The following is a 15,223-nucleotide window of genomic DNA, read 5'->3' on the forward strand; positions in this document are numbered from 1 at the left end:
TGGTGACATTGACTTTTGAATTCATTTTTCAATAGCTGACAAAAGTGAATGTATTAAATAAAGTAGACTAGGATTAAAATCAATGCAATGTTCAAGAAAATAGCATATGTTAAAAATAACTACTTCAAGAAATAACTATGGTTCAAGCTGAAAGACAAAAAGATATCCAAACAGGAAAGAACCGACAGTTCAGTAGAAGCATATAGAGGGAGTTATGCATCACGTGAGTGTACTATACTCTTATTGGTAAAAAGGTGATGCATGATGTTTGTGGCATACATAAACAAAAAGTCTACATACAGGGTTAAGGAATGAAAGAACAGACAACCTTACAAGAAGAGAGAAGTACCATATCAGAATTTTAAACTACTGAACACATTTTTTTAATTCTGCTTTAAGACAAACTACTGTTACAGATATTTCATTACAGGTTGTTATATTATTAATGAATCATATTCATAAATAATGCTAATGCGTATGCTGTTCAGAAAAAAAAAAAAAAGCTACCACACTTTGGTGAAAATTTGACAGTTGAAAATTCCAGAAATTAACTGTACTAAAATTTGCTTCTTGGATGTTCACTTTGTTACCTCACAGTCATAAAAGATTATTATTTCCATTGTAAATGTGGTGTGTGAATCCATGAATAAAGTACTAGAAAATTAAATTATTTGTTGAAGATCTCTGTGCCTATAACTATCTCTTCCAAAATGGTGCAAGCATGCGTATTACTAACTCCTCATGGACCTGATGAGCTCAAAATAGAATTACCACTCAAATGCAGCTAACATTTCCCTTAATACTACAGAAACTGCACACTTGGACCAATGACCAGCTTGAATGAAATCTCAATTTTTTTTTTTTTGTAATATTTGTTACCTGCATTAAAATTGACAGTTTATTCTCCAAGATACAATTTTATTTTCATTTTTGTAGTTCAAATCTTTACAAATTTAAACACCCATTTTGCACAAGGCAAGTGAAAACAACCTGTTTCCTTATGATATAGTACTGTGTACACTTTTATTCCAAAACATAAAAAAAAAATATTTTTAATCATGGTTTTTCTCCCCTTGATTTTGTGTCACTCAGAATTTGCTTAAAAATGCTCTGGATGTGTGGCTGGTAAAAGTCTATTGGAAAAATCATTACATGATCAAACAAACATGCATCATAATTTCATACAGCTTTTATTGAGAAGCACTTACTTAAGTATCAAACAAAAACAGGCATTAGATAATCAGGCAGTTTGAAAACTTTTTAACATGACAAAGATCATGTTATTTTAATTCAGTAAAGTATGTTATACCCTAGTTTTTTGTTTGTTCTTTTTATTTGTATAGTATAACTCATGACATTTAAAGGAGTAACAGAACCTGTAATAATTTAATTTAAAACACATTAATATGTCTTATATTTTTGTATTCAATATTATTACAGAGCTCTCTCTGGATAATTAAGGTTTCCAAATTAAAGTTAGTGTTTACTTATGATGGAAAGTCTAGATTATGTTAATTTATATTTCATGGTAAACTATACACATAATCTCATTTATATAGCTTATTATGTCCAAAACAATGTTTTTACCTGTCAAATGTCATTTGAATATAAAGGGTTGGAGTAGACTTAAAATACTTGTAAATGATTAAAAAACAAGTCTAATCAGCATAGTTAAGAGTTCTCTTAGTGTAGAATTCAACTGATGTCTATCTTGGCATGATCAATAAAAAGCAAATAAAACAAGATATAAAACCACAAAATACATAATTAAGACTTTAATATTGTAAAAAAGATAAAAAAAAAAACATTAGTGTACAATTTTTTTTTTCTTTCTCTTTGTTTCTACAACACAGTTATTCTGTTTTCTGAATGTTTAATCAGTTTCAATTTGAAGCATACTAATAGAATGTTTTATATTATGTGAAAGCATTAAAGTCACTACAAAAAATTGTATGAGTTAAAACAAATAGCAGGACTTGCAAGTAACTCGTATGTACAGTACTAATAACAATAAGCTTTTAAAAGATGTTACCATTTCTGTCCAGATTCGGTAATTTTTTTTGACCAAATTAGACAATCTTTTAAACAACTTTATATTTCATAAAACATTAACATTTTTACAAAGAGTAGGTTTTAGCAATATCTATTACAGTGTTCGTTAGTGTAATGTTAGGAAACTTTTCAGTGTGCTCAATCTTTCACACACTGGTAGAAGTTCTGGTACTGGTTCACCAACTTAACAGCTTCATTGTGTAAATTTATATCTGTTCAAAAGAAACAACAAATTACTTTTTTAAAAATGCTGGAGGTGAATTTTTTTTTAAACTTATCAATTTTCATTATAATTTAGATAAAATGAAAAATATTCACTAATTCGTTTGTGATCCTTTATTATTCTGGAAACTTTATCTTAATATTAATAAACTGCATATACCTCAAAAAATAAAAGGAAAAAAGTTTGTAATCAAATACCTGGCAAATCCTTTCACAAATAGCCAGGTTCTAATCTATAAAAATAATTAACATACAAGCCACACTGTTCTATTTGGTAAAAATAGAAGCAATAATACTTTGGGTGACTGAACAATGATCAGAAAGAATTCCTATTATCAAATGGAGGGAAGGGGGGAATCCCAAACCCTTAAACTAACAACAATTAGTTTAGCACATAAGTATCCATGGCAGCCACTCTCAAAATACCTTAACAATAATAAAAGGTCCTGGCATGAATACAATAAATAGTATGTTTTTTTGGTTTTTTTTTCATATATTATTATTCTAATCTTAATGTGGAGTGAGTACAGGACCAAAAAAATTATGTTAACCATGACAACTAAAAGACTGTTTTGCCATAACTAACATAACTTCATTAAGCCTTTGAAAAACACTCTAGAAAGGTATAGGAGAGAAAAATGTACACTTTATAATGTTCAAATTGACATTAAAATATTTTTATTAAAACAGCAGAATCTGATCCATTCATTTTAATTTGAAAAAAAACAATTTTGAAATATATAGCATCTCTGCCACAACTGTACATGTCAGTTTTCATATTAATATAGATGCATTTCATTCTATCATTAGAAATGATAGAACTTATATTCAAAGTTAACAATAATAGCTACAAACCAAAACTAAAATTTTTCTCTTCACTGTTAATAATAACCCCACAATTTCAAGTTATTTGGACTACAATAACTTGAAAAAACAGAACCTTCTAATTCCAGCTTATTTTAAAATACACTAAATTATAACAAACAAGAACTTACCAAATTCTTCTGCTGCTTCTTGAGGAAACATAAAATAACGTTTGCAAATAACTGCTTTGGGATTATGGACAATACCCTCAACTTCAATTATACCTTGAAGGGGTTCTCCCAACTTCAGCATTAGAAGGAAAGAAGTAAAACTTCAGTTTTTTGTACTAGTTATCTTCATCAATTAAAAATGATTATATATGATTAAAAAAGTCATCTAATATGAATTACTTTAACAACAATGGAAATTCCTTAAGATTAACGAGCTATACTATAAATTGTAAGAGAAGAGATTTTTTTATAAACAAATATTCTTCCTAATGACTCAATTGGTCAAAATTAAAGTAAACTTTGTAAGCACCATTTAGTTGCACAATACAGTCAGGTAATCAATTTCTCAGTTTTCCTGACAATACATTATTAAGTTTAACATACGTAACATGAGCACCTATTAATCTAAATTACTCAGAACCTGACTTAACAAATTTGAATATTTTACAAAAAAGATATTTCCTATAAATCTCTCTACGCTACCTCAACATTATGTTCAAACACATCATATTAATGCATTCATAAGTACGTTTTTTTACGTAAAATATTTCGAAACCTACTCATCTACTCTTCTTAGAGCTAGTTTCTTTCTCTCTTTCAAATACAAGTACATAATATCAGTAAAGCAATTACCAACAGCAACCAAAAGGACGTAATTCAATTTTTGAAACCCGATACAGGTTCATATACATTAAACGTACAAACATTTAAGGCTTTAGATAACTCATTTATAAAGTGACTAAAATTCATGAGAATGCAGAAGGTATTAAATGTTATTTAATTCCATTAGAGTAAAAAAAGAACAGATGAAGAGTTGAAGTAAAGGAAGTAAGACAGGAAGAAACAAAGTCTAAGGGTACAGTTGGTTCTGGAAGTGAAGGAAAGTTTAAACAGTGCATATTAGTACCAAGTTTAAGTTTATAGATGAAGGTTCAGTTAACATCAAGATACATGTTTAATGAGAGTTAACCTATAGTTGACTAGTATGCTTCAAATAAGGACGATGATCAACAGGCTTACACAGTGGACGACTCTCTCACTGTAATAGTTATTTATAACAAAGAGGAGAAAAAGTCTAGAACAATAATACACTTGCCAGGTGAGAAAATACTGGGCATTATTGTGTTGAACATTTAACTGTTGGTTATAAAAATCTCTACTTGTTGTAATGTATGCATGAGTGAATTACGCTGTAAACTGGAAGAGCTACATATAAAGTATGATAAACATCAGAGATTAAAGTTAGAAATGGATGTGCAACTTGAAAGAAAGTACTCACTTGAGCTAGATTCAGAAATGAATTAATTAATCAGGTCATCCCATAGGTAATGTCCGAAAATTTAATACAGAAAGTGCATAATCATTTCTGTCTTTGTAGAAGCTTTAGTGACTAAAATATGTAGCAGGACATGTATAGAAATGTTCAGACAACTAACCTAACTCCACTTTTTCAGATCATTAATCAAATAAACCCTAATGAAGATGGACATGTCCGAGAAGCACATTAGCCATATAATGCTTTACGAGTGTAAAAATGCCAATACTGCAGCAGAAACTACACGAAACATTCAAGGTGTTTATGGTGCGGAATCTCTTAATGACAGAAAATATCGAAGGTGGTCTCAGAAATTCAGTTGAGGTGACTACATCATAAGTGATTTGCCATGTTCAGGTCGTCCTGTTGAGTTTAATGATCACTTGCTGCTGGCTGTTGTGTTATGCTGTAACAGTTGAAGAACTAACACAAAAACTTAATTCAACACATTCATCTGCCAGAAGCTTGGAAGGATGTCAAAATGTGGAAAAATGGATCCCCCATGATTTTAAAGACACCAACCTTAGAGAAAAAGTGGAGATTTGAACTTCTCTGCACTATCGTGAATATAACTCACCTGTTTTGGACAGGTTAGTGGCTGGATATGAAAAATGGATATTTTGAATATGATCCACTTTGAGTTGCTGCTGCTCAATATAACGATTACAACAAATTTTTAATGTCAACAGTTAGAGCACTTGAATGTTGCACTGAAAACAAAGAGGCCTGCTTTGATCAATCATAAATGTGTTGTGTTATATCATGATAATGCATGGTCCCACACAGTAAGGATCACATCTGCAAAAACTGAAAAGCTAGAGTGGGAAAAAATTCCACATCCTCCTTATTCTCCAGACCTTGCGTCATCTGTTTATCATCTATTCCAAAGTTTGCAAAACTATCTTAATGGAAAAGAGTTTGGAATACATGAAGATGTCAAAACTACCCTCTCCACATTCTTTTCCTTCCAAACCCTAATAATTTTATATAAGTGGCATTCAGAAGCTTGTGAATCGTTGGCATGAAGTAATTAATAATAATGGACATACATTATTGATTAAATAACATTACAAGCATTTGAAATCTTTTTCTGAACATAAAATCAGACATTACTTAAGGGATGACCTGATATTTAACAAAATCAAAAGATTAGTATGAATATATATATATATATATATATGGAGCAAGAGGTAGTTCTTTTAGGTTCAATGTAAGAATGAATTACTAAGCAAGGTCTAATGCTTAAATAAAGGATTATTACAAACAAGTTTAGAGCAAAAAGCAGTCTGGTTTAACTTGTGGAACAGATATTAGAGTACCAGCAAATTGCATGCTAGAAATGGGATCCACTTGGTAGAAAGGAGTTTGTGGGAAAAACTAAAGAAGTTCAGTAAAGACAGTGTGAGCTGAATTTGCAGTGGTTAAGATATGGTAGGGTTCACAATAAACAGAAACCCTAAATATTTTACAAAGATTTCCAAGTTCATACACAAAATGTCATCCACCAGTATATTCAGAGAAATTGTTGCTATATGTTAAAATAAAACAAAAAATTACAAGTTTTACTTTTCTAATGCTGTTGCTGACTTCATAGTAATTATTAAAATTGAACACACCCACATTTTGAGAAGAATGTTAGATACTTTACAAAACAGCTTGATCTACTTAAACAACAGCTGAGCACAAAAATGTTGTGCAACAGTCACACAACTATCACTGAAATGAGTTTTAACAGGCTGATTTGCATGTTTCTCTTTGAGCTCTCAAGTAGATGACCTATTTACAGGTCTCACCTGATTATACTGGTTTTCATAACAACATAGTTTGCAATTAAAAGAAGCATGTTATGTAATTATTACATAATGAATGATCACAAACTTGTTTTGATAATTTCAAAGCTTCACCTTTAGAATTTCACACCCAAGAGTATTTCATTCCCAGTTCTGAAATTCCTGATTTTGGAATAAGCACCTGATAGAATAACTACGACAGAAGAATCAATGGTAAAAAGGTTTAGAGCATAAATAAAAAATAATTTGAAAAGATAATCACAGTAAATTTAAGAAGCTAAATTGCCATTACTGTAGTTTTAAAAAGACTGAACAAAATGGATGGTTTCAGGGTTCTAGATGAAACAGAAAGTCATGATATAATTGGAATCAGTGTAGCTTTGTTATATCTGAAGAGAGATTGACAAAAGGAATTAGTTTCAAATTCCATATTATATCTTAAGCAAAATGTATTGATACACTTATAAATAGGGGTGGAATGACTTCCTATTTAATGGGTAACCTACAGAATGTGGAGTGAAGACAATGGGAAAGTTTGTTTGGACTCCACCAATAACATGCTTTTGCCTTCTTTCTCATCCAGTCACCCATCAAGCTAATTAACTAGTCATTCCCAAACTCCTGCTGATCTGATTTTCTTAGCTAATATACTACAAAGTACCTTAGCAAAATCCTTCTTGAAATCTTACACAAGGTTCATACCTTTCTAATCATTTATGTAAATAACATTCTAAAAACAACAAACAAATTAATAAGACAAGATGTGTTTTAGTTAATATGTTTGCCCTCTTATAATATACTCAAATTATTTTGCAAAGTTTATTCCACCAGATTCTAAAATCTTTCCCAGTACAGAAGGAAGACTAACTAGTCTACAATTTCCCTCTTTTAAAACAGGAATAACATTAACAACGCTCCAATTCTCAGGTACCCATCTACTATCCACTGATCTACCAAAAATAAAGAACCAATATATTTGACCTGTGTGGAAAACTGTCTTCCTGATATCTTATCCATTTTTAATCTCTCTTTTTTTCCTTTTTTTTTACTTACCACCAAAGGATTTACATCTACATAATCCAGATCAATTTCAATTGCATTTAGGTTATAATTTGGCACATATTTAATTCAGATGGCAATGCACTGAAAAGAAATGGATCTTGATATAGTAGTAAATAAGTCACTTGAGACAATGCTGTTGTGAGAAATCAACGTATTGAGATAAGTAGTATCTGCAGTTATAGATTCACAAAAAGGTAAATATTTCTTTATACAAATCAGTAGTTAGGCCTAGCTTAGAATACTGTGTGCAGTTTCCTTAATAAATGATGCTAACTTAAGAATAGACTCAAATAACAGTAAGAATTGTATGATTGAGAATTGAATGATTATGTAACAATAAAAAGATAAGCAAGAAGAACACACATTAAAATTTACAAAATTGTCTAGATGAATGATGGAATAAAAGTTTCCAATTTCTTTGTGCCCTATCCTGAAGAAAAGAGGACACAAATTTAGGATTTGGGGGACAAAAAAAGAAAAAAGGAGGGGATATGCACAAGTTCAAATATTTTTTTTAACTGTGCAACTCATGAAAGGAGATACAATCAGCATTAATTAGAGACCTCACAAGAGTTTAAGGGAAAATTTTTTATGACCTCCTGAAAAAATAAAGGACATGTTTCATTTACACATTCCTTGAGTATGCATGTAAAGAAAGTTTAGAAGGACCAAATGGTATAATGCACCTTGTTGCCAGTTGTATGTTATAATGTGTTAACTTAGTTAACACTCATAACTAGTTTTCATGTATTACACAACAATAAGAGACAAAACAAAAATATATACAGTTTAGCTATAAATTTTTGTTGCTCGAACAAAACTAATATTTTTAATAAATTACTTATGATTCAGATATTACAAACATTATTTATAATAAAATAGTCCTTAAATGTTTTAACATGCTGCATTAACTAATATTCAGAGTTTCTTTGAAAATGTTATTTTTGAGATAATGTGTACAAGATATTTATGTAACTCAGATCTTCAAAAAGGTCAACTTACAGGTTCTTCCATGATAATTGTGATCACCTGATTATCACTTGATTTCATTTTGAAAGACTTTCCAGAATTATCTATCTGAAAATATTAACAAGAGAAACAATGTGTATTATTTATAACCCAACCATACTGTATGAATCAAAATTTTTAACAGTCACTTGCTACATGCTATTTATTTTGTACTTTTCCCGAGAATCTTTTTAAGCATTCCAGCACACAATAATTTGGCCATTCCACAATTGATCTATACAAAAGTATGTTTATTAAAAATGAAATAGAAACCCTATAACATGAGCACTTTCAAAAGGGTGGCCTTTATGTTTGTCTCTGAAGAAAAAGGTCCACCTTTCAAAAGCACTTAGGTTATAGCATTTCTATTTCATTGTTATCAAGACTTCTTAGACCCTACGTGTTTTTAGAATATCATAAAGTATATTTATTGGTAGGTTTTAGAATTTAAGCAGACTTTTTTTTAACTGACAGATGATTAAGACTTAGTAAATTATACCTGATGGTTCATTAAAAAAATTCTATACCTATTTGTTTCATTTGGTGCATCTATAATTTTTAGGAATGGGCACAAACTGGGCAAGCATTTAATTGTCCAGATAGGACACTTAAATACCACTAAACATGTATAAATTATTCTGGTAACAGAGCTAATAGGATTTTGGGTAGTATCTATAGAAATACTGAATGCCAGACAAATGATAGTATTATTTCACTGTATAGATCACTTGTAAAGCCTCATTTAGAGAAGTGTACAGTTTTGGGCTTCCTTCCTCAAAAACATCCCTTTGTTGGAAAAGGTTCAGAGAAGAGCCATTTGGATGACACCTTGGATGGTGGGACTGTTCTATGAAAAAGAGACCAAAAATCTCTTAAATTTGTTTTCTCTGAAGAATTGAGTCAGAAAGAATTTGAGATATTTAAGATTATTAAGGGTATTGATAATTTTGATCCAAACTTTGTGTTTAGCAGTGAAAACAATAGAACAAGGGTCATAAATTCAAATTTTGGCAGCACAGGAGTGATCTGCACTTTGTACAGTATTACTTTTCACACAGTGTGGTTGGCTTTTGGAATTAGCTTCCTTCAAGAGTGGTGGAGTCAGAAAATTTCAGTGTTCAAGAAAAGATTGGATGAATACACGAGCAGTAAGGAGTGGTTATAGATGGGAGCGAGAAAAAACATTCTTGATGGGTTAATAGGCTTCTTTGTCCTCTTAAAATTTGATCAATTTATTCATTTTTATGAACTGCTCATGCAACAGCACCTGCACATGCTAGCATATTGTCACTGCAAGATAGACTGGTACAGAAGAATATCTCTAGTTTAAAGGAACTAAACAGTTCAATTCAGGAAGAAAATATTGTATTAGTAGGAAATTCTGGAAACAACTGCATCACCATCCTCAGTGAAGACTTTAGTGCAAGGTTTCACAGAAACTTCATTACAATAAAAAAAAGAAGAAAGAAACAGGTGCATACTTCTGAAGAATCAATGCAACTAAGCACATATAAAATATTTAAAAAAGCAAAGTTCCATCACAGGATGGAACAAAATATCAGTTTAAACCTCTGATAGTGAAAAAATGTTGTAATTAGTACATTAGACATGAATTTCTTATTGAACAAAATTAGTTAACTAATATCAACACTAATAATTTCTTTTAACTAGATCATTGGAGAATGGATACATGTTTTCCACTCACTTGTCAAGATCCATTGAAATGTGAGGTTATAAAGATCAAACCTACATTACACATACATACAACAACAAAAAAATTGATGCAATGTGCAAAAATATTTGCTTTGTTCCAAACCAAATGCATGGAACTCTAGATATGATTTAATACACAAAATCAAAATTGATTCTTTATTTCATTCTATTGGAAAACAGTTTCTATAATCTGGTTATCTAGAAAATACAAAATTTTGTGTCAGGAGATCTGGAAGTGAATCTCTGTGAATGAAAAATTTATGCATTACACAATATAAATGCCTCAGATAGTCTGTTTAAACTCCATACAACTACAGTAGCAGGAAATTTACTATGTTGGGCATTTCTTTGATAATATGGTAATTATAAAGAGGCAAAAAGTCTGAGAATTAGTGAACTGTTCCAAAGTCACTTATGATGCAACATACATGTCACCAAAGAGATGATAATTTGAGTTGTCATTCCCAGAACTACTTCTACTAATCAACAATAATAAAGTGATATTCATGTAAAATTGCAATTTCAAAGTAACTTTAAAGTTTAATGTGATCTGTGTGTTTCTTGGGTGGTAAATTAAAAAAAACCCTAAAACTGTGTTCTATCAAGATTTAAACCTATTTTAATCTTTGGTAATCACAATATACTATTCACTTATGTAAAGTGATGTTTAGCACATCAGCATACAAATGTAAGATATTTACAGAAATAAACTGTGCACAAGAACTTTGTTTTCAGGTTAAAACAATCAGTTTCTTCTACAAGAATGCATTTTACATGTGGTTTTGCATCCTGAAATCTTTAAGTTATAGTTCACCTTTTAAACTAAATCTACACATACTATTTTTCTCGTTATACACAAATGCTGTTTAACACTAGTGCTATACAAAATAGAAAAATATCTACCTACAAACTCATCTATTTATGGTGTGCAAACTGTATTTTAAAATTTTAAAATTTAATCCCTTCTTGGTTACTGACAAACTTAATTAACTGCTTCACCCAGGCATATACACAAATTTGTGTTTGTATTTTTCTTCATGTTCAGAAAAAAAACTAATGTATATGGAAATAATCTGCTCAGTTATTGTGCAGGAGAGTCAGAGTAACAGATAAACAGGCATACAGCATTAATTGTTTTGTTCTATCAAACATATATTAATATCTGAAGATGTTTTTAAAATAACAGAAAAACTAAAATAAGTTTGAAAATAATTATTTCTGATTAACATAAGGGAAAGCTGTAATAAATCAGAAATGTATACTATACCGGAAATATATTTTTGATACTGAGAAAAATATGAAAATAATTACTTTGCTTTTTAAATATTTTAGAGGAAAAATTGCACAAGTGACATGAAATTAGTCTTTTACTGGTAGTAAACTACTCCATCCAGACAAATATGCTGGTCTGGAATTGTTCTTTTATATATCACAGGAAAACTAAAATTAATTTAGAGGTGACTCTTCTTTTACAATTATGAGGGAAAACTGGAGTACTTGAGAAGCATATGACAAGTTTGTATTAAATTTGAAGTGTTCCAACCAAGCAAATATATTTGTCCAGACCATTATTTTAATATTACAGAATACCACAATAGCTTTATAAAATATTTTTTGTTATGCACTTAATATATGGTAGGTTTTAAGTAATCAAATGGAATACACGTAGCATTTACCAATTAAAATATTATTTATGTTGCGAGCTATAAAATACTCGTCCGTTTCCTACTTTTAGTAAGTTTTAATGCTTTGCCATTCACCAGATCTTGTGATCTGTTAGATTAAAATTAGTACGCGTTGAAAACGCAGATATTTTAAATTCTGTAAATATATATATATAAACCATACTGGAACTTACTTATATCGTTAATACTAATACGGTAATTTTATTTAACAGAAAAGTCTAAATTGTTGTAGTTACATAACATTAATGACGTCTCTACTACTAATAGTTACATTTATACTAAGCCTACACTACAGTACAGATCACTACCTGAACGACAGTCCCTAATATACAAACAGGTTTTCCCAGAAACTGAGGAAGATAAGAAGCGTTCACCCTGGGTCTTGCAGTTTCTAATATGTTCATGATGAATGTATTTTAGTGCAAGCTAAACAAATCAAGTTACTAATACTTAATTACAATAATACGTTTCCAATATTATGACAAGCTCAATTCTCATACCCTCTAATATCCATTTAAATAGTTAAAAAATGGCCAGTTGTTACGTAAATTCCCGCCCTTTTGTAAACCAAGAAAATGTAATAAAACGTGATACTTCCTCTTTATACTTTAATCTTCCAAATATTTCACCAGTAAATTTGGATATGGGTACATAATATTAGATAATTTACTATAATTACTGGTGAATTGATTATTAAATTGTAAATTCAATGTATAATGTTTTAAATTGTTTTTCGGTTTTCTTTGCGCCCAAAACTTTGACATGAAATACATATGAAAGCACAACATTATAAAATGTGTGATTGAATATTTTTTCTTATAGCAAAGCCACATCGAGCTATCTGCGTTGTCCACAAAGAAGAATCGAAACCCTGATTTTAGCGTTGTAAATCCGAAGGCTTACTGCTGCCCTAGTGGGGTGGCAAATAAAAAAGTATCTGGCAATAGTACTCATGTTAAACGAATTAGTTTTTTCTAGTGCGACCAGTAACTACGTCTTTCTTCATGTATCAAGTATCATAGATTGATCGTTATAATTTTATTAGCCCATACGATTGTTAAATCTAATTATTATTCAAGTTTTATTGCTTGATATTTATTCATCAGTATATATTAATTATGGACTAGTTTTATCCTGAGAGTCAATTGCTAATTTGCTACTGCTGCCTTCAAGACGTGGCCCGACATGGCCAGAAGGTTAAGGCACTCGACTCGTAATCTGAGGATCGCAGGTTCGAATCCCCGTCGCACCAAATATGCTCGCCATTTCAGCCGTGGGGCATTGTAATGTGACGGTCAATCCCACTATTCGTTGGGTAGTGATGGCTAGCTGCCTTTCTTCTAGTCTTACACTGCTAAATTAGGGATGGCTAGCGCAGATATCCCTTGAGTAACTTTGAGCGTGAATTTCGTTCATAGTTACTCAAGGGATAACTGCGCTAGCCGTTTCTAAACAAACCAAACCAAGCCTTCAAGATAGCCTTGGGAAAAAACAATTTCTTTATTTGTAGTGGCAGAAATTTAAACTTTTGCTCTCTTGATAAAATTTGGTGTGCTGTCCACTGACTGGAAGTTCTCCATTTAGAACTAAGGGTGATGTTGGCATACGTTTTGAGAATACTTAAATTCTCCCATTTATTTATTTATTTTCTTTAAACAGTTGCTTAAGTAGATGGTACATTAAAGAGGTGAAAGCCGTATAAGGTAATTGTTGCCTGATTTAAATTGTCATTGCACACAGCTTTATTGTTAATTATAATTACGGGCTAACAAAACAGACCAATCTTTTCTTTCTCTCTCTGGTAATTCATAACATCTAATAACTAACAAGAGAGTACTCCAAACTGTACTTCTGGGTAGAAAAAGTGTTCAAATTCAGTGCATGTGCTGGCGATCAAAGAGCTAGAGGTTTGTTTGTAGTTTAAGCACAAAGCTACACAATGGACAATCTATGTTATGCCTACCACAGGTGTCGAAACTCGGTTTCTAGCGTGATAAGTTCGCAGACATATCGCTGTGCCACTGGAGGGCGAGAGCTAGAGGAGTAACATTTTTAGGATACACATAAATAAAAAGATGAAACACACATAACTGGAAAACTTCGTATAAATCGGTTTACTTTTATGAGTTTGATTTCATGAGTTCCAATTAAAGTATAAAATATTTTACCTTCCTAAGTAGGTGGGCATAGCACAAATAACCTTTTGTATAGTTTTGTGCTTAACTGCAAACAAACTAGAAAGGTCCTGATAAATGTAGTTTAAAGAAGTCTTACTTAAAATAAGTTATAATGCAATCGACAGACATAAGCTCATCAATTTTTATGTAAAATGTTGTCTGAGACATACCATTTATCATTCGCTAGTTTTCTTTAGATTCTTCTCTGCAAGCTATTATGTGAAAACAAAAAACAGAAAATGTAAATTATTGACTGGCATCCAGTCAGTATCTTCAGCAAAATATATATACACATATATTTCTTTTACTACGTGAACATTCTCGGTTTTGCAAAGAACATTGCTATACCCTCCGTTAAAAGTTCTATTCTGTGCCTCTGATTTTAAGTACACATTTTTCTAAAATTATGGGCACTTAAATGCTGCGTCGCTGACCAAAATTATATTTTATTGTTGAATGCCTTATTGACCTCTGAAGTTTCTCTTATAGATTTCTTTTCATACTTTGCTGTTGACAAACACCTGAACCTATTCGGTATGCTATTAAAAAGAGCTTTTGCCAGCACCACATCATGGTGGATGCCAAATCTTTTGGCAGAATGCAAAATATAATTTTTCTTTACACGTTTTTGAAAAGCAAATGAACCTTGACAATAAAAAGAATAATGAAACTTAAACAAATGATTTTATTTATTTATTTTAAAAAAGGGAGAGCAGATAAACTTTTCGAAATTTAACAGATTCCGTCTTCAGTATCTAACGAAAACTAAAATAATCACATCATTCCGAAATAAGTAAGTGAATTACATAGAAATAATAACAGAATTTAATCAAAACTACAACAGCATAAACATTAAATTAATAACAGAGTACTGTACATATTAGAAAATGTGCAATTTAAACGAAAAGTGCACGTTGTTCAGTGTTGGCTTAGCAAAAAATATTGAAATTTGATAGGTTAAATTGATGTCCTGTTTCTTCTTTGTTGGTGTATAGAGGAAACTTAGGGGTTACTCAACTTTTTGTGTGTGTTTTCATGGAATTTTTCATATATTTATTGGCTCTAACTAGTAAATAGCGTTTGAGTTTGCTAATATAGCCTTACAGTTTCCAATAGTGTAAATACATACCAGCTATGAACAGAGAACTTTGAAGAAGGTCTTTAG

At 30.9% G+C, this 15,223-nt stretch overlaps 1 protein-coding gene across 1 annotated transcript; it reads right to left on the reverse strand.

Annotated features, from left to right (window-relative positions):
* Positions 1-1,173: 1,173 nt before the first annotated feature.
* RPA3 (Replication protein A3) lies at positions 1,174-12,467 on the reverse strand. Its single transcript, XM_076505157.1, has 4 exons — positions 12,190-12,467; positions 8,478-8,552; positions 3,270-3,381; positions 1,174-2,264 (listed from the first exon to the last, which is right to left on the reverse strand). Exons 1-4 carry the CDS (start codon positions 12,283-12,285, stop codon positions 2,191-2,193), a joined length of 357 nt encoding a protein of 118 aa, XP_076361272.1. The 5' UTR covers positions 12,286-12,467; the 3' UTR covers positions 1,174-2,190.
* Positions 12,468-15,223: the final 2,756 nt, after the last annotated feature.

This window comes from Tachypleus tridentatus, chromosome 6 (genome assembly GCF_004210375.1).
Source record: "Tachypleus tridentatus isolate NWPU-2018 chromosome 6, ASM421037v1, whole genome shotgun sequence".
NCBI lineage: Eukaryota > Metazoa > Arthropoda > Merostomata > Xiphosura > Limulidae > Tachypleus > Tachypleus tridentatus.

Excerpts from the sequence above, each read along its gene's own strand:
- RPA3 (XM_076505157.1), bottom strand. The coding sequence starts at position 12,285 with ATGAACATATTAGAAACTGCAAGACCCAGGGTGAACGCTTCTTATCTT. Across the intron at positions 3,382-8,477 it reads CAATTATCATGGAAGAACCT|TTGGGAGAACCCCTTCAAGG; the intron begins GTAAGTTGACCT and ends CTAATGCTGAAG. Across the intron at positions 2,265-3,269 it reads AGAAGCAGCAGAAGAATTTG|ATATAAATTTACACAATGAA; the intron begins GTAAGTTCTTGT and ends TCTTTTGAACAG.